The 23,038-nt window shown below is 35.9% G+C and overlaps 2 protein-coding genes across 3 annotated transcripts; both read left to right on the top strand.

Moving 5' to 3' along the window:
• Window positions 1-302: 302 nt before the first annotated feature.
• Window positions 303-7,313, top strand: LOC129256425 (uncharacterized). The gene is made up of 6 exons (XM_054894633.2): window positions 303-574; window positions 1,482-1,592; window positions 2,119-2,312; window positions 2,773-2,967; window positions 3,596-3,700; window positions 4,708-7,313. Exons 1-6 carry the CDS (start codon window positions 571-573, stop codon window positions 5,230-5,232), a joined length of 1,134 nt encoding a protein of 377 aa, XP_054750608.2. The 5' UTR covers window positions 303-570; the 3' UTR covers window positions 5,233-7,313.
• Window positions 7,314-10,354: 3,041 nt separating this feature from the next.
• Window positions 10,355-20,059, top strand: LOC129257535 (uncharacterized). 2 transcript variants are annotated; one of them, XM_054895885.2, is made up of 6 exons: window positions 10,355-10,910; window positions 14,043-14,155; window positions 14,627-14,745; window positions 15,360-15,551; window positions 16,175-16,279; window positions 16,663-20,059. In XM_054895885.2, exons 1-6 carry the CDS (start codon window positions 10,897-10,899, stop codon window positions 17,182-17,184), a joined length of 1,065 nt encoding a protein of 354 aa, XP_054751860.2. In that variant the 5' UTR covers window positions 10,355-10,896; the 3' UTR covers window positions 17,185-20,059. The 2 variants fall into 2 exon arrangements, with proteins under 2 accessions (XP_054751860.2, XP_063952784.1); XM_064096714.1 differs by having other exon boundaries at window positions 10,474-10,910; window positions 14,631-14,745.
• The last annotated feature ends 2,979 nt before the right edge of the window (window positions 20,060-23,038 follow it).

Below are 23,038 nucleotides of genomic sequence, written 5' to 3'. Positions count from 1 at the left end.
AAATATTGTACAAGCGTATATACATGCATTAATAAGAAAAATCAGACTGAGGTAAGCAGTATTTAAAATACAGACCAGATGCAGGTTCAGTCATTACAAAGACGTCTTGTCCCCCCCCCCCATCAAAATGTCCTGGTGCCTCCACTGTGATATAGTGAGTAGAGGCCCTTATATGCATAAATGTATCATTACCATGATTAGTGGATTAGACCCAGCGTATGATCTGAACGGAGCAAGGGACCGTTCATCGTGCAAAGGGCAAAGAAAGAAAGAATATCGAGAAAAATATCGATTGGCTCCTTCCCCGAGCTTGTCATTGATCGATCAACACAAGGTCCGAAACTACAAACTCTGTGTACGGGATATGGATCCAGGCTTATAAGTTTCCTACTTCAAGGATTATTGTAAACATACAAGCTCTTGCATGTTCACAGTAAGCAACTCATTTATTTTCAGTTTTTTCTCGCAAATTTTGACACGAGTGTTGGCCATGTTGTTCATTCATATCTTTGGAAGAAGTACGTCGGGTTTGCCGTGGACTTATAAGTCTTGATCCAGTATAGCACATGAATGTGTAAGTATTTTTTTCATTACCCGTGTTATCTAATGTTTGTTTTACTTATATTCAATATCTAAATCTACGTGGAAGTATAAACCAAAGTCAAGGTGCCGTATGCAGCGGTGAATACATAAACATATCTACATGAACATCATGTTTATTACATAATTTATCGTACAATATAGTATCGATAAGTTGAGTGTCAAATTATTATTGCAGGAATAAGGATACATAATATGAATAAATCACAATCTAAATGAAAATATTTGAATTGAAGAGTCCCTTGAATAACGTGGTAGATATTAATTCGTTGCTTAATGGTAAAACGATTTTTTTTGGGGGGTCAGAGATTAGCGATTAATCGTACATTTTATTTTCACGATAAATTGTACATTGTAACCAATGCAATCAATCCAGCGATGATGGGACTGATGATATTATCCACTCACTATTTCTTTTGTATTTCATTATAATTATGAAATGAAATATTTTGATTTACTCCTCACTGTCATGCGAACAACGTTTTAATCTTCCCTGAACATGTGGAATTGCCCTTGTTTTATCATTTTATGGTTCAGTCAAGTTGGCCATTATTGACAAATCTGTAAAAAAAAAATACATCGTGTAATAATTAGGTGCCTATGTCTTGCGCACGGGTTCCAGTTAAGGTGTATAATGATATTCCAGAACATTTTTTTTAATTGGGAGTGTAAAAAATTTATTTTCAAGCATCTTCCATGTTTTTATTCTCAACTGGTGAGACGTATAAGATTAAGTCGATCGAGAAGATTAATGCTAATAAGTGATTTTTTTTAGAATAACCTATGTAATCAACACTGGAGGAGAATACAAGATTGTGATATCCATCATGTTGTGTCATATGGGATATATTCTCTGAGAATATTTTCGTCCTATTTTTCAGATCATCCCCACACAATGAAGCTGTTTCAAGACTTCTACCGGGTTTTAATCTTAATGATTATTTTGACCATCCCTCTATTCGTATTCATCTTAAGAGATTATGAAATAAATGGTAAGTATAATTGATTTTTGTGTGTAAGACAAGTCATGAATGGAAGGATGTCAAACCTTGTCACCATGCACAAGAAAAAAATCATGTTCAAATACAAATTCGATGAAAAAATAGTAGTATTTAGTAGCAGAAGAAGAATTATAAGTGGTAATAATAGACGTAGTAGACAAAGAAGAAGAAGAAAAAGAAGAAGAAAAAGAAATAGATGAAGAAGAAGAAGAAATAGTAGTAGTAATAGTAGTAGTAGTAGTAGTAGTAGTAGTAGTAGTAGTAGTAGTAGTAGTAGTAGTAGTAGTAGTAGTAGTAGAAGTAGTAGTAGAAGTAGAAGTAGTAGTAGTAGTAGTCATCGTCGTATAGTTGTTGTTGTTGTAATACATAGTAGAAGTGGTGGTGGTGGTGGTGGTAGTAGTAGTAGTAGTAGTAGTAATAGTAGTAGTAGTAGTAGTAAAACTGGTAGTAAAAAGAAAAGTTGTTGTAGTATAATCATCATCTATAACATCATTAGCAATTCTCTATTCATCTACAGTAACAATAGTTCGTACTTCACACGCCATCGGAATAAAATCGACGGAACACCAGAAATCTACTATACATACTACTATCATGCAAACGGGTCTGCGGACACCCGGTATCGAGCTTGAAACAGACGATCGTCTCCATGGTAACGAAACCAACGATGCACGGAGAGATTTGAATAATGCTGGTGCGGTGAACTTCACGGTAATTAGGAAAATCATATCGAGAGTTGAGAGTTTCAGTTTTTTGTGCATGGGTTCTTTTTCCTTATTATCAGGATATATTGATAGATAAACTTTATTTCCAAATAGTAATAATAATTTTGAAACCAAATTCAAAGTCATTTCCCTTTTATATCACAATGGCCGAAATGACATCTTTTAGCAAGATGATTCACGTTTCCACCTTCAACCTAAGTACAACTATTGGGTAAAACCTAAAGTACAAATCACAAAATTTTGTCATGTCCTCACATACACCCCTCCCCCCCCCCCCAAAAAAAAGTATACTATTGTGTAGTGTAGAATGCGTTCTATATACAAACATGTTTTCATTTCATTTACAGTGCATTTGTAAATTAAACTTGTCATAACTAAATTACTAAAACTTAATATACCATTTTTTTTTAAATCTCGTATTATTTTCTCTCTTATCATATATCCAGCTTAATTTACCTATTGATTTGGAAGAACACACGCCCTCTATCGACGAATTATATCAGAGGATAGCAATCGTTTCTGCCTTCTCCCAAAACCATTATCTCGAGGCATTATCCTTCATCGCCAGTGCTCAAAAATACATGCCTGATAAAAAGATAATCATCTACGATCTCGGAATAAAAGAATCAGTTATACCTAAGGTAGGATATATTCTTGTACAATACGGGCCATTCACAGCTCTGCATTTTTTAGACATCCCCCCATTTATAAATGAATGAATCCAATAATGCATTAATGAATTAATAAATAAATGAATAAATAAACTAAATAAATAAATAAACAAACAACCAAACAAGAATGAATGAATAAATACATATGAATAAATAAAAACAAATTAATTCATTGATGAATGAAGATTCGGAGGTGACGAAAAATTGCAAATATGTCGTTTGTCCAGAGTCCAGGACGACACTGCTGCTGTTTTGATTCACTCATTTTCGACATAGGCTGCTTTGTCATGAAGGGCTTTTGACAATAGATTCCCTATGTTCCAGAAAGAGTCTGCGTAGTGCTCTATACGGCGAGTCGAAACGGCCGTTTTATTCATTTTCATGAAGCTGGTACAAAAAAAAATGTTAAACCGGCTGTGTCGACGCCTTACGGCCGCCGTAGATCAAATGTGACTGAGGTTTTACCAACTTCCTTGAAATCATTGATTCTGACCGGCTGATGAGCCACGTAGCCATGCATGCAATGGAGCCCAAGGTTCTTCCTTTTATTATTATATTGTCTCACTTTCTTTAATCTCTTAATTGTTGAACTTGTCAGGTTAAAAAGTTGTGCAACGTAGAACTTCGATCATTTCCTTGGCAGTCATATCCAGATCACGTTAAGAACCTACACAATTACGCTTGGAAACCTATCATAATAGATGTAAGTATATAGATTTCTCTGACCTTAATATTGATAGGTGACGATGATAATGATGATGATTGTGCGGTGGTTGTGGTGGTTATGCTTTTTGGGGGGTATGTTTTATTAAAGTTAATTAACAAAATGATGGTCGTGATGGTGTTGACGATTTTGACGATGGTGATGATAATGATGATGATAGTGGTGGTGGTGATGATGAAGATAATGAAGATGATGATGATGATGGTAATGATGGTGCTGGTGGTGATGATGTTGATGATGATGATGATAATGATGATGATGATGATGACGATGATGATGGTATTGATAATAGTGGTGATGATGATGATGATGATGATAATGATAATGATTTCAGCAGTGGTGATGCTAATTGATTACTCGAAAAATTGGTTACTGATAATTATAATGATAATGATGATGAGAGCCAGGCGCGGAATCCGAGGTGTGGCGAAAGATGAAATATAATGGTACACTCCTTAATTAAAATGCCTTCATTTCGCGATTCGTAAAAATTACCTATGACTTTTTTCTTTGTTTGTCAAGCTTTTTGGACAAATTCGAACCACGTAAAAGTTGGACTCTGAATCCGCGCCTGAAAGTGGTGGTGGTGGTGATGATGATGATGATGACAATGATGATGATGATGATGATGATGGTGGTGGTGGTGATGATGATGATGATGGTGGTGGTGGTGGTGATGATGATGACGACGACATGGATAATGGTGATAATGACGATGACGACGACGACGATAATTATGATGACGATGTAGGATGAAAGTGATGACGATGATGATGATTATGATGATGATGATGATGATGATGATGATGATGACGACGACGACGAGGAATACTATGATATAACAAAACTGACAATGATGAAAACATTGATGGTGACACCGCAAGCTTTATATGGCATCGTAAATTATAATTTCACCCCATATCTATGTTCTGTTCACACTGATAAATCTTAATAAAAACATTTCAAAAAACATATTTCATACACAGATTACATTGAGAGAATTCGGTGCCATCTTCTGGGGCGATGCGTCTATTCGTTTTAAAACCTCTTTGAAGGATTTAATACCCGCATCCACACGTCACCATGGATACATGAGTCACTGGCATAGCTTCGATCCGAAAACCAACACTAAAGTAAGACATCAATACTATTTCACACATCCCGATATGTACGCCAGCTTGGATGTTGACAGAAGGAAATACTATGCATCCAGAAACGAGGCTGCTTACCCAGCGGCAAATCGGCAGCTTTACATCAACGGCTCGGTGATACAGCGCGCCGTTGTTCAGCCGATGTTGAGATGTTCGTTAAAACTTCATTGCATTGCTCCTGAAGGCTCGAAGATAGGAGAACACCGTTACGACGCGTCTTTACTCGCCATCCTGGTATACAAAAACATGAAAAAGGAATGGACTCCACAAAATAACGACAACGCCATTTTCGACCGGACGATCGATATTCAGAGGAGTACTAAAGGACACGAAAAAGCCCGGACATGTGCAAATCAATGACTTCCGATCGTGACTTTTGTTTTTCAACACTAGAAATTGATGACTTCCGATTGTTTTGTAGTCTTTGTTTTTGTTTTCAAATCTAATCTGTGTTACAAAATCGTCTCTCGCCATCGTTTGCTAATATAAATTTAAAAAAAATCATATACAACGCACATTTTTCAAACGATTTCTCTCGTACATAATTTGATGACGAATGGTCGGGGTGGGGTGAGGGTAATTTGATTGGAGGCAAAGAGACATAAAGGCCGGTATCATAATTCACAAAGGAAGTTTAGTTAAACCATGTTTTAAAATTTAAACCATGGTTTAGTTAGACCATCGTTGGTGAATCGCTCTGAGACCATGGTCTAAAATTTAGCCCGGGCTAATTTAACCATGGTTTAAATTCAAATTTAGCCCGGGCTTACTAAACCTCCTTTATGAATACCGGCCAAAATTGATAATTACCCAAAAAGAAAATATATGGATTATGTCAGTTACACGCAGGGGCGATGTCAGGATATGTTGAAGGGGGGGGGGGTCAAGACGGCCTATGAATTTAATGTAACTGTCTTATTTGAATTTTAAGGATATTATAGAAGACCAGAGACCAGGGGCCCGTTTCATAAAGGACTTGGAACTGTTGTAACTTTGCCATAAGGGCAACTACCATGGCAACAGGCCACAGCAGCCAGTCATAATCAAGGTTTCCATGGTAGTTGTCATAATGACAAAGTTACAACAGTTGCAAGTCCTTTATGAAATGGGCCCCAGGACATATTTTTTTACACTCTTTTTCCTTATTATTTCTGTCTTCTCCACTCTTCTCCCACTTTTCACTGCTTGAAAATCATCATAGCGGTAACGCCCCTGCCCCCTTGTGGCTCCGACCCTCGTTGCACGAACCAGGTAGGCCGATGTGTTTCACAAAGCTGTTCATAAGTTACGAGCGACTTTACGATCGACTGATGAGCCTTTCTTGTGTTAAATGATACACAACAAATTTTAATTGGTGCTGATTAAGTTCATAAGAAAGGGTCACCAGTCGAACGTAAAGTCGATGGAACGTTACAAACAGCTTTATGAAACACACATGCACCAGTACAACTTATTTTTCAATACATAATTTGTTTTCCTTTTCTTTTCTTCACTTGTTTTTACCACTCGAAAAGTCAGAGAGGATCGCCGCCTTCTGTCCCGCCCCTCTCCACTTAAGGTCACCTTGCGTTTCATCAACATTTTTCATTTGACAAATTGTCATCTGACAACTTCTCGATTTTGATTGGCTGAGACGTTCATAAAAATGTCCGACAAGTTCTTTCATGAAACGTTCCCCTTGATGAAAAAAAAAATCACCATTAAAAATCGATGAAGTCTTAAATAAAACAACTCGTAGTAACAATTCGATGATAGGATATAAACTGAACCTAGGCTTCAGAAATAGTGTTTCAAATTCATGATTCAAAATAGTGGAAGAAAAAACGGGCAAGATATTATGGAATAACACCTCCCAGATATCTCCAATTGATAATCTTCTTTCTTTTTACTCTTTTTCCTTCCCCTCTCTTTCTTTCTCTTTTCACCCCTTCTCCTGTGACTAAATCACAATATCAGCATCTATATGTTTAATGTGTGCATTATTATGAATATCTATTTAAAAAGACGTTTGCCGCTGAAGATGTTATCTCATATACATGTTAGTTCAAATAAAAACTTTGTAATATTATAGTTTTATACATAATTATTTGAACATTAGCAACATACAATTTACATGTCTTATAGTAGGGCACACCAATTTATACTCAAGCGAGTAAAAAAAAAGTTTTTTATTATCAGTGAAATTATGGAGTGCTAAATATATTATATAACAAACTACATAATAATGATTCTATACCTTCTCATCTTTGGCGCCTTTATTTTAGCCAGTCTCCATTATTAAGAAAAGAGCATATAGGTCCGTATCTTGTAGCATTATTTGTCAAATCAGTTTGTTACATATTTCACTTGAACTAATATAATGTTAACAGTACGAATTTATATGAAGAAATAATTCATGTTGAATAAATAAACACGATTGTGCACGTTTCAGTTTGAAGAACATTTCAATTACCTGTCTGATACCTTACCGGAAACCTAGTACGGCGCCCGAGCGGGGAGTAAGAAATAAATGTTGGTCATTTTCGGCCGAAACCCAGTCTGTACCGAAAAGTTCCTACGGGCACCGGAATTAAAAGAAAAACCAAACAAACGTATACGGGCGCCAACTCAAACGGTGCCGAGTTGCCTGCTCCCATTTCTCCCGGCGTTTTCAACTCCTCGTTGTTATGGTTTTGCACAGTCATACCGGCTAAGCCGACTCCAGACCGATCAAATCTGTTACGTTATTTCCAATGACATAATTATCATCATTCGGTTTGGAATCGGTTTCGTTGGTTTGAATGCAGTAATTAGGCCATTATGGTGCCGCGCCCGTACGTAAAGTCGTTTGGCCCTCGTCTTCGACTCGGGGTAACACAAATATACCCAGGGTAGTAATTCTCCCTCAAAGCTAGTATTGACCGTTTACCAAAGCATCAAAATTGTGACAACGAAAAACATGTTTTATTTGTTATTTACTTATATCTTTAATTTCCATTGCTTTGGGGGCAGGATCGCTGATATAGAGTAGATAGGCTTTTTTCTGTCCCGCTACTATCTTTCTACCGACTTTTACTTTTATTCTTTACATACATTGTCGATCATTAGGGGCGGCAGCATGCACGCCCCCTGTGTCTCTCGTTATGACAGTGTGTGCATGACCTCTGTATTGTGCCCTCCTTACTTTAGATCCTTTTTAATTGAAATAAAATCATTCCACGGGGGGGGGGGAGGGGGGAAGGGATACTGACGTAGTGTGAATTCATTTTTTTTCGCCACTTTGTTTCTTTTATCTACCGTGTTCTATTCTTTAGCTATTTAATTGATTAGGAGTGACAGCATGCATGCCCCCACCCCTAGGTGTCTCTGTTTATGTCAGTATGTGCATGACCTTTTAATTGTGACCTCCTTAATCATTCTCAGTGACTACATCCATGTCTTATTTTAATACAAATTGTTTGCTGAAGACTTATTTGTGAAAGTGGAATATTAGGGGCTAATAGGGACTATAGGGGCTATAGTATGGCCCAATTATGAACAGTCCCGTTTCTCAATAGGGAATATTCGCTCCACGACGCACAACGCATTCAAGAACATAGAAAATATATTGACAAATCCTGTTAGTGACAAAGAGCAACCAAGAAGTCTTTGTCGAAAATTGGTGAATCAAAACAGCAGTATCGTCCTATTTTGCAATTTTTCGTCAGCTCCGAAACTTAAGGACAAAACTGCTGTTCCGGTTCCCCAATAAATATTGTCGACAAAGACCTCACAGCTGTTCATCTGTGTTCTTGAATCCCTCGTGTGTCTTAGTCCTCTTCTACGGAAGTGGACTTTGATAATTAATCAACCCGTGACATTTTGAGCATGGAGCTCATTATTCGGTAGTCGAGTGTGTGTTTTGTCAGCAGACGTGTATTAGTCAGATATGATTATACTTTTACGTTTGGGACTCCAAACTCCCACTGTTTAATTCCATCAGAAAGGGATGATTCATTGAATTCAATACCGCATGCACGTTTCTTTCAGAAACCCATTACACCCTATACTAGTCATTGTTTGGCCCCAACCTTTACAAGTAAGTAAATGCAGTCGCGTACCTGGAAAATCTCGTCGGGATGGGCGACACTTTATGACAACTAATTAAAAACAACCAAAAGAGGGATCAAAGGTCACTTCCAATTCCATAGCCAATCGTTCCAAAATTTTCCGACAAGCCAAAATAAAGTTATCAAAATTCCGTTGAGGGGTCAGTTTGTCCCTGCCCCCCCCCCCCGCTCCCTCAGATGAGAACGGGTTAACATATTAGGAATGAATCTTTTGGGGCCCGTTTCATAAAGAGTTACAACTCTTGTAACTTTGCCATTATGGCAAATACCATGGCATCAGGGCTCAGCAGCCAATCAAAATCAAGGTTACCATGGTAGTTGCTATAAAGAAGAGGAAGAGCTTGCCAATATCAGAAACGCGTATTTTGTATTTGGAAAGAAAACCTCACAGCCTTAAGATTTGTTCTGCGACCCGATTACAAAACGTAGATTTGATGCGAATATTGTGACATGGAACGAGTTACTGAATGAAATTCAAAATCATCGTACGAATACTTGTGTTTAAATCTGTGACTATGCTTACGGTTGCTACCATCATTATTAGAATAAAAGCGAACTGAATATTTAACTTTAATGGCAATCGTACGATTGAAGAAGAAGAAAAAGAAGAAGAAGGAGAAGAAGAAGAAGAAGAAGATAGGAGAAAGAGGATCAGAAGGAAGATGCAGAGACAGAGGAGAGAAGAGGAGATAGAGTTGGATGGAAAAGCGTTGGGAGAGTATAAAACATGACTGGGATAAAATCAATAATGAATCTATCGAATGATTTGATAATTAATGTCGATTTTCGCTCGCTTTCAAATTTTCCATGTAAAATACCCTTTACTTTTTGGATTCAATATTACGTCCTGCAAAAAAAAAATAGTAACACCTTATGGTAACCAAGCATGCATGAATTTTAAGAATGCAGAAACGTTGGTTTTTACAAGGGACAATCTTTTACCAGCCAAATGTAGTTCATCTCACGATTGACGCCTGATATTTCGTTGGGTACATAAAGTATCAACCAATCATGGACCTTACATAATATTTTATACGGCATGTACAAAATTGTCACAATACGGATGCCTTAATTTTAACATGTTTGTTGACGATAATTTCCGTAAAACCGATTAAAATTCATACACTTACGTGATCACAAATAACAATTCCTTTGCTAACTATGCGTAATTAGGTCAACCAAAAAAACCCAGAAAACAAACAGAAAACTATAGAATAAAACAATTACAATATTTACAGGTAATCGTACAACTTTATCATAAGGAAAAAACAAACACTCCCCTCCAAAAAAAAAAATACATATATAATATATCAATAACTTCAACTGTTTTGGCAAGATACGCTTAAATGGAACATAAAACCGGAACACACGTTCACGCAAACACCAGAGTTGGAACCGTCATCTTTTACATTTAAATGAGTCAGCTATTGGACCCTTCCTGCATTATGTTGTATTTTCAGCTTAACTTGAGATATAAGATCAATTAATATATCCAATGCACCTTCCGCTCTTTGTAACAAACGGTAGCGGCTGTACTTATCCGTTTAATGTGCCTCTGTACAAAGCACCCTAGCCCGTGTTTGTTGATTTAAACCTTCTTCAAGAATACCTTCGTAAAGTCTGTGCTGAGCTACAAGGCTAATTGGTAATTAAAAACTCGAAGATAATTATAGACCCACGAAAGGACACATCATGACGCATTGTGTATGAGCCATTGGCATCGATGACGAAATTTGAACTGGAATAGGGATTGGAATATCCAAATTGGAATTTTATTACAGGTGCCCCTGAATCGAAAATGAACATCAGTGTATTCACGTGAAAAACAAAATCACTGCTTAAACTTTGTAAATATTAATATACTTCAACGCACTAAACTGTGCTTCGTGGAAGATCTAAAGTAAGCTTCTTGCCAGAGGCCAGGACATCGAAAGGGATGATCTCAAAGTCGTAAGTACATGTAGGCTATATTTCATTCCCGGGGATTTCATTAAAGTATACACATTTAATATTGTATTTTTGACAGTACAATACTTGTGTTTAATATTATAAATAGTTGTTTAAGTAACTAAATTAAGGTGTCAAGAAAGAAAACGATGTTTATATTAATTTCTTACGGAGATTAAAATGGGCATTGGGCGTGCATGTGCGTGCAGTTTCATGGCCATGGGTCGATCTAGATTAAAGTTTTAAATGGATTCCGAGATCTCGAGATCGAAGTTACTCTCGGGAAAAAACATTTGCCCCAAAATACTGGGTAAATATGAGGCATAATGTAATAATATGACTTTAAAGAAAAAAAATGTCTAAGCATGATGATTTGAAAAGGTTATGCGCAGGGCCGTCGCTAAGGGGTGGGGATGGGACACTCCCCCCTAGACTCTGGATATCGTAGGTAAATCTGCGCTGCCGTCGGGAATAGAGAAAAAATAAATAAGAGAAAGAAAGAAACAAAGAAAGAAAAAAAGGAAGGAAGGAAGAAAGAAAGAAAGAAAGAAAAATTAAGAGAGAGAGATAGAGAGAGAGAGAAATAAAGAAAGAAAGAAAGAAAGAGAGAGAAAGAAAGAAAGAAAGAAAAAAGATGAAAACAAACTGTAAATTAAAGGGGGAAAAGGGAAGGAGAAAATCAGAGAGAAGGGGACGCGTTAGATGAGGTTTTGATTAGATTTAAAGATGCGGAGTCTGAGGTGTTAGAAAAATTAAAAATTGTCTATGACGCAAGCGCATGGCTGTTGGACTGACGCGTCATGACGTCTGTCGGAAAGTGACAAACTTTCGGGTCTCTCAGGGCTGTTGTAACTGCTCCAAAAATTATTCTTGCTCTGTCTTTTAGTTCATTCTCTATGTCAATAGAATTCAACTTGCATACAGTTATCGTTAAATTGTGATTTTGTTTTCGCAATGCGAACTAGGGGAGCTCCCTGTACCGACAGTGATTAGAATGTCCCGGTTTAAAGGGATGGTCTGGGCTGAAAGTATTTATAGCTTAATAAATAAAGTAGAAGTTATTTAGCAAAATGCCGAGAATTTCATCAAAAACGGATATCAAAAAACAAAGTTATTGAATTTTAAAGTTTAGCAATATTTTGTGAAAACAGTGGTCATGAATATTCATTAGGTGGGCTGATGATGTCACATCCCCACTTTTTCTTTTGTATTTTATTATATGAAATTAGGTTTATTCAAATTTTTTCCTCTAAGAACTAGAAAAATTGGATTGACAACTGATTGAGTGCATTAGATATTTATTGCTGCAACTTACTTCAATATAAGGGAGACATATTATTCACACAAGTATGAAACAATGAAAAAATTATGATTTTATGTAATAACATAAGAAAACGGATAGTGGGGATGTGACATCATCAACCAACCTAATGAAAATTCATGACAACTGTTTTCACAAAATATTGCTAAACTTTAAACTTCAATAGCTTTATTATTTGTTATCCGATTTTGATGAATTTTCGGCATTTTGTTCAGTGAATTCTACTCTTTGTATTAAGATATAAATATTTTCAGCCCGGACCATCCCTTTAATAGGTCTACATATAAAAAGGTTTTCAGTTCGCGCTTTGCGCTCGCATTATATTTATTAAAACACACAGCTTGTTTACTAATAGATGCCGAATCTGAGTTTGTTCTATCGATAAAAACGTGTACAATTTTTTCTTAAATGTCAAAATTTGTCAACTTGCCCATCTCGATCTCCCGACAGTGATTAGAATGTCCCGGTTTAAGGTCAAAATCTCAAAAATTCGCGCTCTTATTACCTGTTTTATTAGACACCAATCGTGTTCATGATTGCAAAAACTTTTGGAATGTCCAATTTTCAGGTAGTAAAATAAAAAAAATCAGATCGCGCTCCGCGCTTGCAACAGTTGCTTAGTTCTATGCCCATCCTCTTCATGGTTACATAGCTTTTTGAATGTCCTGTTTTTAAGTTCTAAATCTGATGAAAAAAATAGCTCGTGCTATGCGCTTGTTAAATGTGTTCTTTTATTAAAAACGTCCAATAACCAGTCCAGTTTTCGGGTCTTGTTTTTTTCGGCTCGCGATTGGCGCTCGCACTACTTGATGTATTCTATTCACGAGTCACTGCATATAGTCATCAACATCTCGTTTTCAGAACAGTTAATTTAAAGTTTCAGCTCGCTCTTGCATAAACTGAACGTTTAGTTAGATACGCATCTAGTTCATAATTACAAAGGCTGCTCAAAAAAATTAATTTTCGGGTCTAAATATATAAAATATCCAAAAGCTTCGCGCTCGCATGGTAATTTATATTCAGGCCACATGAAATACCTTATCTTGTTTCAAAGAATAAAAGAACAAAATGAAAAAATATCAGATTAGGGCGACCATGAAGGGAATTGGATGAAAATATTCCCCCCCCCCCCCCCATTGAGGAAAGCCGATATTGCCCCTGGGTATGACGAAAGAAAATGGGATGAAGGAGAATGAGTAACTCTATCATGACGCATGGTCGCCCGATGTCGGTAATCGGTACCGATATTTGTCGGTAATCTGGGCCTCCACCCCCCCCCCCCCCCACTGGAAAAGCCCTAGCGACGCCCCTGGTTATACGACCAAACAGGCATATGTTGCCATGGTTATTCGTATTTTAATCAGTATTATTTTTTCCCAAATAGGCCAGTAACAATCGTTTTGCGGGGGATGAGGGGTAAGATTTTGAAGAAAAAAAACCTTAACCTCTTAGTGAGGGCGAAGCGACCCAGATATCGGGATTTACCAGCATTATCCAATAGGGGGCGCAACGCGACTGATAAACAAATAACGAATAAAGCGAGCGCGAAGCGCGAAGCGCGAGCTGAATAGGCATTATGCTGACCTGATAACGCAACATTATAGCACTGACTTTGTGTAATCATGAACGGAGAGCGTTTCTAACTTAACAAATAATGCAAGCGCGAATTGATTTTTTTTTCTTTGAGAGGCTTGACATAATTATGATTATTTTACAAGTTTATTGATTCAGCGGCCTACAACAATTGAATTCAGAAGTGCAAGAGCATTTTATATAATGTTGGATTGTTCACGTTTTCTTTAAATATTATTCAGATTCTTGCCGTATGGATGTCGTCTTGTCTCTGCATGGCTCGTCACGGTAGCCAGTATCTCGATGAGTATTACCTATCTCAACTCAATACCAAGTTATCAACTCAAGTCTGGACGTAAGAAAAAAAAGCTGAGACGGGCATATTCCCCTGGCATATCTGGGGTTCAAGGGGAGAGGTGTGGGGAGATGGGGGCTAGAACACAATCACCTCCTCCGAAACAATTTACAAAAGATGTATGTTTTTTTTAAATTACAATATGGTATTTTTGAACTTCATAGTTTTCGTCAAATTATCCATAATGACTGGTCGATTTTTACCCACCGAATAAAACCAGAAGTTGATAAATGATCTATGGACCTTTCGCCCCACTTTTGAAATAATGTACAGTATTCAAAAGTAAGCCAGATCAAATAAAATACCTGCGTGTTTCTTTTTCTTTCTTCTTTTTTTTTTCGAGGTAAAAGCTATCCTAGGCTGAAAATTTAAGGATACAATCTTTGTAGCTTTCTGGTATCAAATGTCTATCTGATCAAGACATACTTTTTCAGCCTGGACTAACCCTTTGATATATATATATTTATTTAGACAGAAAGTTTGTTGAGAAAGCTGAGAAAATAGCGGTTTACAGTAGAAAGGAATATGTTCCTTGTCCAGCTCAGGGGGAGTGCGATACCAGTCGATTCCCTGCTAGTGGTGAATTTCAGGCAAGTGCAATTTTTCTCACTATCATTTTGAATAAAAATTGGGTTTGATTATAACCAGGGTTCGCAAATTACGGTAGAGTAAAAAAAAATTGCTTAATTACTGTTAATACTTAGGGGGTGATGCAAGATAAAATTTTTGTAATCAATCGCATCAGCTGCGAATTCACATACGATACAAATCAAATTTAACTAAAGCAAATCAATCTATTTTTATTATATCAATGCAATGAGCAGACAAGCAATCACTTGCAAATTAGCAATTAGCTAAAAATACTCGTGATTGATTTTAGTGCCTAACACTAATTTACAACCGATTGTAATTTCTTTACAACGACCTATTTGTCATACTAATTATCTGAGAATAATAACTATAACAGTTTCCTCAAACATTGAACATATCAAAAAAGCAATGCAAATAATTTTGGATACTTTCAGCTTCCCATATACGGAGTTAGGGCTTCAGTTAAACTGGGCTACCGAATAAGGTCTCAGCCAGGTCATCTTGACACTTAAAAACAAATGAAAATGAATTGCATTTTAGTTTATTTTTCTTCAAAAATCGAGCTTTAATTGTAAAGACCTTCTTTTATTGATTTTTTGTTCTAATCACACAGAATGGAGAATTTGATATAGAAAAAGGGATACCTTCTATGAAAGAGTTGTATGAGAGATTTAAAGTTGTGACGGCCGTATCTCAGAACCATTTTGAAGAGGTTAAACCATGGATTGCTAGTATTCAAAGGTTCATGCCAGGTCAAGAAATCATCCTCTATAACTTGGGACTTAATACGACATCTCTGGAGACGGTAAGAGCCTTTCCATTATTATGATTATTGCAAATAACCCAAATCATTCATAATGGAAATTCTCGTATTATTAATAATAAAAAGGGAAGATGGTTCTATCCAGTATCGGGCAGTTTAGCCAATCAATGATTCATGATTAAGTTTTCTGTTAACAAATCTTCGAGGAATAGGGGGATTAAGCATTTCGAAACGGATCGTCAGGAAAAAATATTTCCCTGTAAAACTCCCGGTTGCTGTTGTGTTTGTTACATAATATTATGCGAGTTTCCCATTCTTTTGGTAGTATAAACGCCTATTCAATTTTAGTTCTATTTCATTTGCAATGATATACTTCTTTCATTCAAGACACAAAGTGAACATTCTTAAAAAAAACGAAAATCCATAAGAATACACCTTATGGTTTCCATGGCGAAGAAGAAAAGTGTAGTGGTCTCAAAGAATTTTTGCTCATTCTCCTTAGGATGTCGAGAACACACTTGTCGAAAGGTCGAGTTTGGGTGTCCTTTGAAGGACCAACATGCGCCTACGAAATAATAGGTGATGTACCGTGAAACCACTACACACTTCACCTTATTATAGCTCTATTTCATGAAAATTTCTTATATCCCACACTATATCTACAGGTCAAAAATCTTTGTGATGTTCAGGTGCGAACATTTCCTTTCAGGTCGTATCCTAAACATGTCAGGAATCTACATACGTACGCATGGAAACCAATTATCATTGACGTAAGTTACTATGTCTAAAATGTCCTATGAAATTACAAAAACGAATGAATTATGATTGAAAGATGAACTGCTCAACAAAAGAGAGACAATTTTTGCACCCTGCTTATCTATAGCAATGCATTACGGCAATTTGAGAAGCATTTGAGAAGCATAATGGGGTCCGAGAATTGACCCTTGGTGTACCCCGGCAAAATTCGATGGAACAGAACAGCAGGGAAATATATGTTAATAAGTTAAGAACCAAATCGTACCAAATACGCATAGGCTAAAATAAGATTTTTTTCAATGGTTAAATGAATTGCTAAAATATGATTATTCAAATCCAGATTTCTAAAATGTTTTAATTTGATAAACATTTTAATATCTTTCGTCATTTTTTAAAGATAACTCTTCGAGAGTTTGGCGCCATTTTCTGGGGAGATTCATCCATCCGGCTCAAAGGCTCCTTGCGGAAACTTCTACCAATCTCACTGAATCACCATGGATACATGACTCACTTTCACGCGTTTGATCCCAAGAAAACAGAAGAGATTAAACATCAGTACTTCTACACCCATCCCCAACTCTACGATAACCTTGGGGTTAATAGAACCGAGTACTATAATTCAGATGGCATGGCGCCACACGCTGCGGCAAATCGTCAACTCTACGTTAACAGTTCATACATCCAACAAGCTATCGTCCAACCGATGCTGAAATGTGCTTTAGAATATCACTGTATCTCGCCGGTTGGTGCCCGGTTGCCCAAGCACCGGTTTGATGCATCCATTCTGGCTATTTTAATCTACAAGAATCTCAAAGGAGAGTGGAAAAAAACAAATAATGACAATCGTTACTTTGACGAGGTGGTGTATCTTCGAAAGAATAATTTGGGAAAAGAGAAAGTTCAAACGTGCTTGTGGTAAGGCCTAAAAAATTCTTATCCTGCCCCTTAAAGGGATACTCCACGCTGAAAATAACACGGTTTGAACAAATAGAGAAAAACAGACAATCAACATGATCAAAATACTGAAAATTTGATCAAAATCGGACAAAGAATAACAAAGTTATGGCATATTAAATATTTGCATGATTCCAGTGAAACAGTTCATGAATATTCAACGAGTATTACTGATGATCCCCACTCGTTCTTTTGCATTTTATTGTATGAAATTATGTTTAATTATATTTTTTCATCAAACTAAAAAAATGGATTGACAACTGATCATGATTTAGTGCATTGGATATATTTTTGCTGCAACTTATTTCATTTTAAGGGAGACATATCATTCACACATATACGAAAAAAATGAAACAATTATGATTTCATGTTAACATAGGATAAGGGAAAGTGAGGATGTGACATCATCAGCCCAATAATTCATGACAAGCCTATAACTGTTTTCACAATGATTTAGCTAAAGTTTTTAATAATTTCACCATTTGCTATCAGATTTTGATGAAATTTTCAGCATTTTACTGTGTGAATTTTACTATATTTATTTAGATATAACATATTTTTAGCCCGGAGTACAAATTTAACCCCCAAATCAGAAAGTTGGGTCGGTCGGTCGATTATTATCATTTTAAATATAATCTTCGCTGCACAAAGAAAATCACGCATGGGATGATTTCTTTTGTCAGTTAAAACGCATATTTCATTGCTTTTTTTAGCCATTGAATACAAACTTATATAAACTATTTGCACAATCTAATATTTTCTCACAAAATCTTTTCATTTGTATATTTTGGGTCTGCTTAAAAGAAAAAACAGCGACCCTGCTTTTTCGAATTTTACGGTCCGTTGGATGAGGGCAACATAAATTTTATTTTAGGTTAGGTAAAAACATTTATTTTTGTACTTCTATTTTTATGTCTGTAAACTAATTCAGCTTATAATGACATAATGAATAGTTCAGTCCCAATTATGTGCACAATCATGCTAATACTAATACTGAGTATGCACAACAGTATGTTTAGCTATATAAGTTATAAATTAAAAGTTTGTTTAAACATCCTCTTAAATGAAATGACAGTGGAAGCTGTGCTCATCCAAATCGAGCTTATTCCATTCAAATATTGGAAATACGATTGGGCTACATTTATATCAATCTCTCTTTTTCGGGAAGGGGTGAACTAAATGCCTTGGCGTTGTCATGGAAAGTCCAGAGCAAGAAAACATGGATAAACATAGCTTTTTGTCAGAAAATCTTAAATCATCCACACACCATAGTTATGGTACGATGGTGTAGTGCTTAATAAATGCTTAATGGAACAGATAACGCTTTAACGTGATTTGTTTTTTTGTTATTATTCACAAACATGAATACGTGCAGTAAAAAGTAGCAAGCTAGGCCTACATACATCATGATACTTATTTATATTGGGGGACGCTAGGTTTTAAATTCCTGAGGAGTGTGGTATGTTGCTTATTTTTTTTCCCTTTCTTTCTTGGTCGAGAAACTTTTGAGGCCATGCCCCCAATATACGCCAAAATGTGCTTATATAACTATATCAATTATAAATATTCAGCTTGATGGGGGTATTCCGGGCTGAGAATAATCATATCTAACAAATAAGTAATATTCCCCCAGCAAAATACTTAAACTTTAATCAATATATAACAAATAACGAAGTTATTGAATTTTGAACTTTAGTAATATTTGTGAAAAAGTTATTTGCACATCGTCATGAATCATGGACTTATGATTTCACTTCCCCACTTTCCTTTTTCTTATGTTATTACATGAAATAATAATTATCAATTTTTTCACACGTGTTATAATTATGTCTCCCTTATGATAAAATGATTTGCAGCAATGAATATCCAATACATAAACCAGTTGTTAATGCAAGTTTTTTTAGTTCTTGAGTAAAAAAAAAACTTTTGAATAAACATAATTTAATGTAATAAAATACAAAAGAACAAGTGCATATGGGCATATGACGTCAACAGTTTGCTCATTGAATATTCACGAGAAGATGCATAGAACTAATTCACCATAATAATGCAAATCTTAAAAATATAACTTTGTTATTCCTTGTCCGACATTTATAACATTTTCAACGTTTTATTTGTCTGATTTTTCTTTCTCTGTTCAAATTATATTATTTTCAGCCTGGAATATCCCTTTAAAAACGATTAAGGTCGGTATGACAAAATAGTTTGTGCATGTGCAACTGTTTTGACTTCAAAACGCTTTATACTGATTCCAATACGATGACTGCATCAACGGCTCAAACCCGCCCTCGCACTCCTCGAAATTATAACCAAACTTTAAATGTTTTTTTTTTCACAGATTATGCACTAATCGTTGAAATCAGTTGGATTTTTGTACATTTGATATTTTTGTAAAGTGCAAAGTGGTCAATTGTCATGTATGCAAGCATTCAGTTGTTTGGGTTTCTTTTTTTGGGGGGGTGTATCACTGAAATTAAATTTTTTATTCATTTGTACCCTCTTTTAAAAACTTACAATTTTCATTGAGAATTATAAAAAAGTTTCACGAAAGTAGGCCTATTATTATTATTATTCATTTGGCCATTAAAAACATGCAAAAATTGTATAATGTAATTACAAAAATACAATCTGAAATTGGATAATTTTTTAATATGTGATCAAGCGTATGATATGTTTTGTTAGGTAAAACCTAAAAGATTTCATTTGTTTACGGTCTTACATGATCATGGGCATATTGGAAGATGCAATATTTTGTTTAAACTGTGTCATATAAGTGTACTTGCAGAATGAAATAAACTTCAAAGATTTTTTTTTTCTGAGATGTGCCTGGAATTAAATAATGGATGTCAATGATCCCCCTATAAAAGTTGATGAGGTGAATTACTTAATTGCCTCACACCATGGACCAATACCACCTCTATCCGACAGAGGTGGTAGGAACATGCTCGTACATACAAAGACAGGACTATCCTCTTTTCAAATATGGGGAAGAATGGTTGCAAACAGGCGAACCAAAAAATATAATAATATGAATATATAATCACATAAGCGACTCTTGTCCAAATAAAAAAAAAATCAGATATTTGATACATCGTGAGACAACTGGTTATTTCTTCTACTCAATCCTTCACCACGATGAACCTCTTCCACATCAAAACAGATATAGTCAATTTATCACAACTTATTCATTTCAGGGAATATTTATTATTTCATTAGAGCAGATGTATTCATAATACACTTTTAAAATATATAAATTAGTACCTTTCGTTTTCCTCATCTTAACAATGTGTGCAATGCATGTTAATATTAGGAAATAAGCTGTGATATTAATGCCATTAACGATGGAAATTAATAAGTTAAAAATATGCAATAATTTTTTCACATCCATGACATTTTTTATTCAACAAATGTAGCAAAATACTTTGTGGTACTTTTCTCATTCACTTTTGATACATTGCCGAATATTGTACATTAATTGCAAATTTTGATTTACAATACAGAAACAGAACGGTAAACACAACAGTTGGAGAGAATGAATTATGATTTCAGCTTAATGTCACAAGTAACATTACAGCTATGACATATCAGCAATTACGTTTCAAGTAAAAAATAAAGAAATAAATCACTAACAAACAGATTAGGCATGACAGGATAATTCTCATCGATTTCAAATATTCTTTGGTATATTGTCTCACACATCCGCATCTTGTGTAAATGCATGTAAACTATCAAACATTACCATCTTTGATTACCTAAATAAATCAACCATTACCATGTTATTAAATGTGTCCAACAAATATACTGCATGTATTTGATGACACATGATTATTCTGAATCTCGAATAAGAAATGAAAATTCACAAGGTACTGACATAAATCCATTGGTGTAGAAATTATTATCAAGCGTTATTACGCTGTTCAAAAAGTTTGAATTGAATTGATAGATAAGCTTTTATATTTTAACTTTTCGCCACTTGGGCTGAAACCAGCTCTAAAACGCATAGCTTCAAATGGAAAACTATAAGATCTCTCTCTCTCTCTTTCTTTTTCTCTCTAAAGGTGACCCCTCCCGGTGATGAACGACACCCCCCCCCCCCTGATGTATTGCAATACAGAAGCGAATGGGGAGGGGGGTGAAATTTTTTCAAAGGATAATGAAAAGTGTGTGCTAACGTTTGTTGTACCCCCTCTTATTTCTTTTAACTTATCATAATTTTGGCGGAAAATATGAACAAGTGGGGGGCCTCTGGCAGTCTCGCCTGCTTTACGCGATTCAATATAGCAGCAGTGCTGACTTTGAAAACGACTATAAATAATTATTCGCAAAAACACCATTCATATAGTAATACAACGTTCATTGACCCTGAATGACATTTGACCTTGATCAAGTGACCTAGGACTTGTGAAAGATGAGCGATGATACTTGATTACCCCAACATGGTCAAAGTTCGTGGACCTTACATGACCTTTGACCTTGGTTATGTGACCTGAAACTCGCACAGGATATTCAGTGATACTTGATTACTCTTATGTTCAATTTTTATGAACTAGCTCCATAAACTTTCAAAGATATGATGGAAATTCAACAAATTCCCCCCAACATGGCCAAAGTTCATTGACCCTAAATGATCTTTGACATTGGTCATGTGACCTGAAACTCGGCCAGGATGTTCATTAATACTTGACTACCCTATGTCCAAGTTTCATGAACTAGGTCCATACCGTCCATATACTTTTTAAGTTATGTCATTTCAAAAACTTCACCTTTATAGGTTAAGATTTCAATGTTGACGCCACAGCCGCCGCCGCCGTCAGAAAAGCGGCGCCTATAATCTCGCTCTGCTACGGAGGCGAGACAAAAATGGGGGTTACCCTCAGGCTATTTTTTCTTTTTGTACTTGCCATAATACACCATATCCATGGTAACTCTCTTTTTTCTTACAGGCCTATATATGATATGGATGCATTTTCACATCTTCACCCCAAGATCAATGTATTAGGCAAGTCTCACAATGAATTGAAGGAAAAATAGGTAGCAGTTTCAGCTTTAAATATTTTAACTCATTGGCATTATACAATTATCATGGCAACACAATTTCCACAATATTAATTAAGAAATGGGTCCTACATTTACACACAAACCCATCAAACTTTATTTGGCGGGGGTATAAAAAAGTCACTGCTGACATGAAATAAATGAAATCTTACTTTGGGTGATGCAGAAAAGAAGAGCTGGCAAAAATATGCTCTAGCATATATGAGATGTGAGCTGTCAAATAGTTATTTTGGAAGTTTATATATTTCAAGACTTGCTTCTCAAAAAGACAATCTCATCGACAATTCTCAATTTCACACAATACAGTATACAGAATAAGGCAACACCAACACATCAAAGTGATTCCTCAATAAGTGCACAAGATATACAAGTGGACGCAACTGTGATTTCAGCAACATGTGTTCAAATTAGAGAAATTAAGAGAATAAACATTATTGGCAGCTTGACGAGACCTGTTCACCACTCGATACGCGCTTGGGCAAAAAAGCTACTCCTTACAAAAGAGTTCGACAAAGAAATTGTGACATGTGTTGTGAATGTTCACCTGTTTAATGACACCGAATGAAAGGAATCCACGAGTCAATGGGCGATTCCATACATGTTGTACGGGACAATTCAGCAACTTCTAGTCTCTTATATAGCTGTATCCACTGCATGTTGTGGCCCAGTGGATTAGTCTCTGGGCTTTAAAACAGAGACTGGTGGGTTCAAATCCCAGCCATGGCGTAGTTTCCTTCAGCAAGAAATTTATCCACATTGTGCTG

The sequence above is a fragment of the Lytechinus pictus genome, chromosome 3, assembly GCF_037042905.1.
Source record: "Lytechinus pictus isolate F3 Inbred chromosome 3, Lp3.0, whole genome shotgun sequence".
NCBI classification, from domain to species: domain Eukaryota; kingdom Metazoa; phylum Echinodermata; class Echinoidea; order Temnopleuroida; family Toxopneustidae; genus Lytechinus; species Lytechinus pictus.
This window is presented reverse-complemented; position numbering and strand designations above follow the sequence as displayed.

What these genes read in the sequence shown, in the direction of transcription:
- LOC129256425 (XM_054894633.2), top strand. An exon ending in AAGAGATTATGAAATAAATG is followed by an intron (nt 1,593 to 2,118) that starts GTAAGTATAATT and finishes ATTCATCTACAG; the next exon opens with TAACAATAGTTCGTACTTCA. An exon ending in CTGGTGCGGTGAACTTCACG is followed by an intron (nt 2,313 to 2,772) that starts GTAATTAGGAAA and finishes TCATATATCCAG; the next exon opens with CTTAATTTACCTATTGATTT.
- LOC129257535 (XM_054895885.2), top strand. An exon ending in CTGCTAGTGGTGAATTTCAG is followed by an intron (nt 14,746 to 15,359) that starts GCAAGTGCAATT and finishes CTAATCACACAG; the next exon opens with AATGGAGAATTTGATATAGA. An exon ending in ATACGACATCTCTGGAGACG is followed by an intron (nt 15,552 to 16,174) that starts GTAAGAGCCTTT and finishes CTATATCTACAG; the next exon opens with GTCAAAAATCTTTGTGATGT.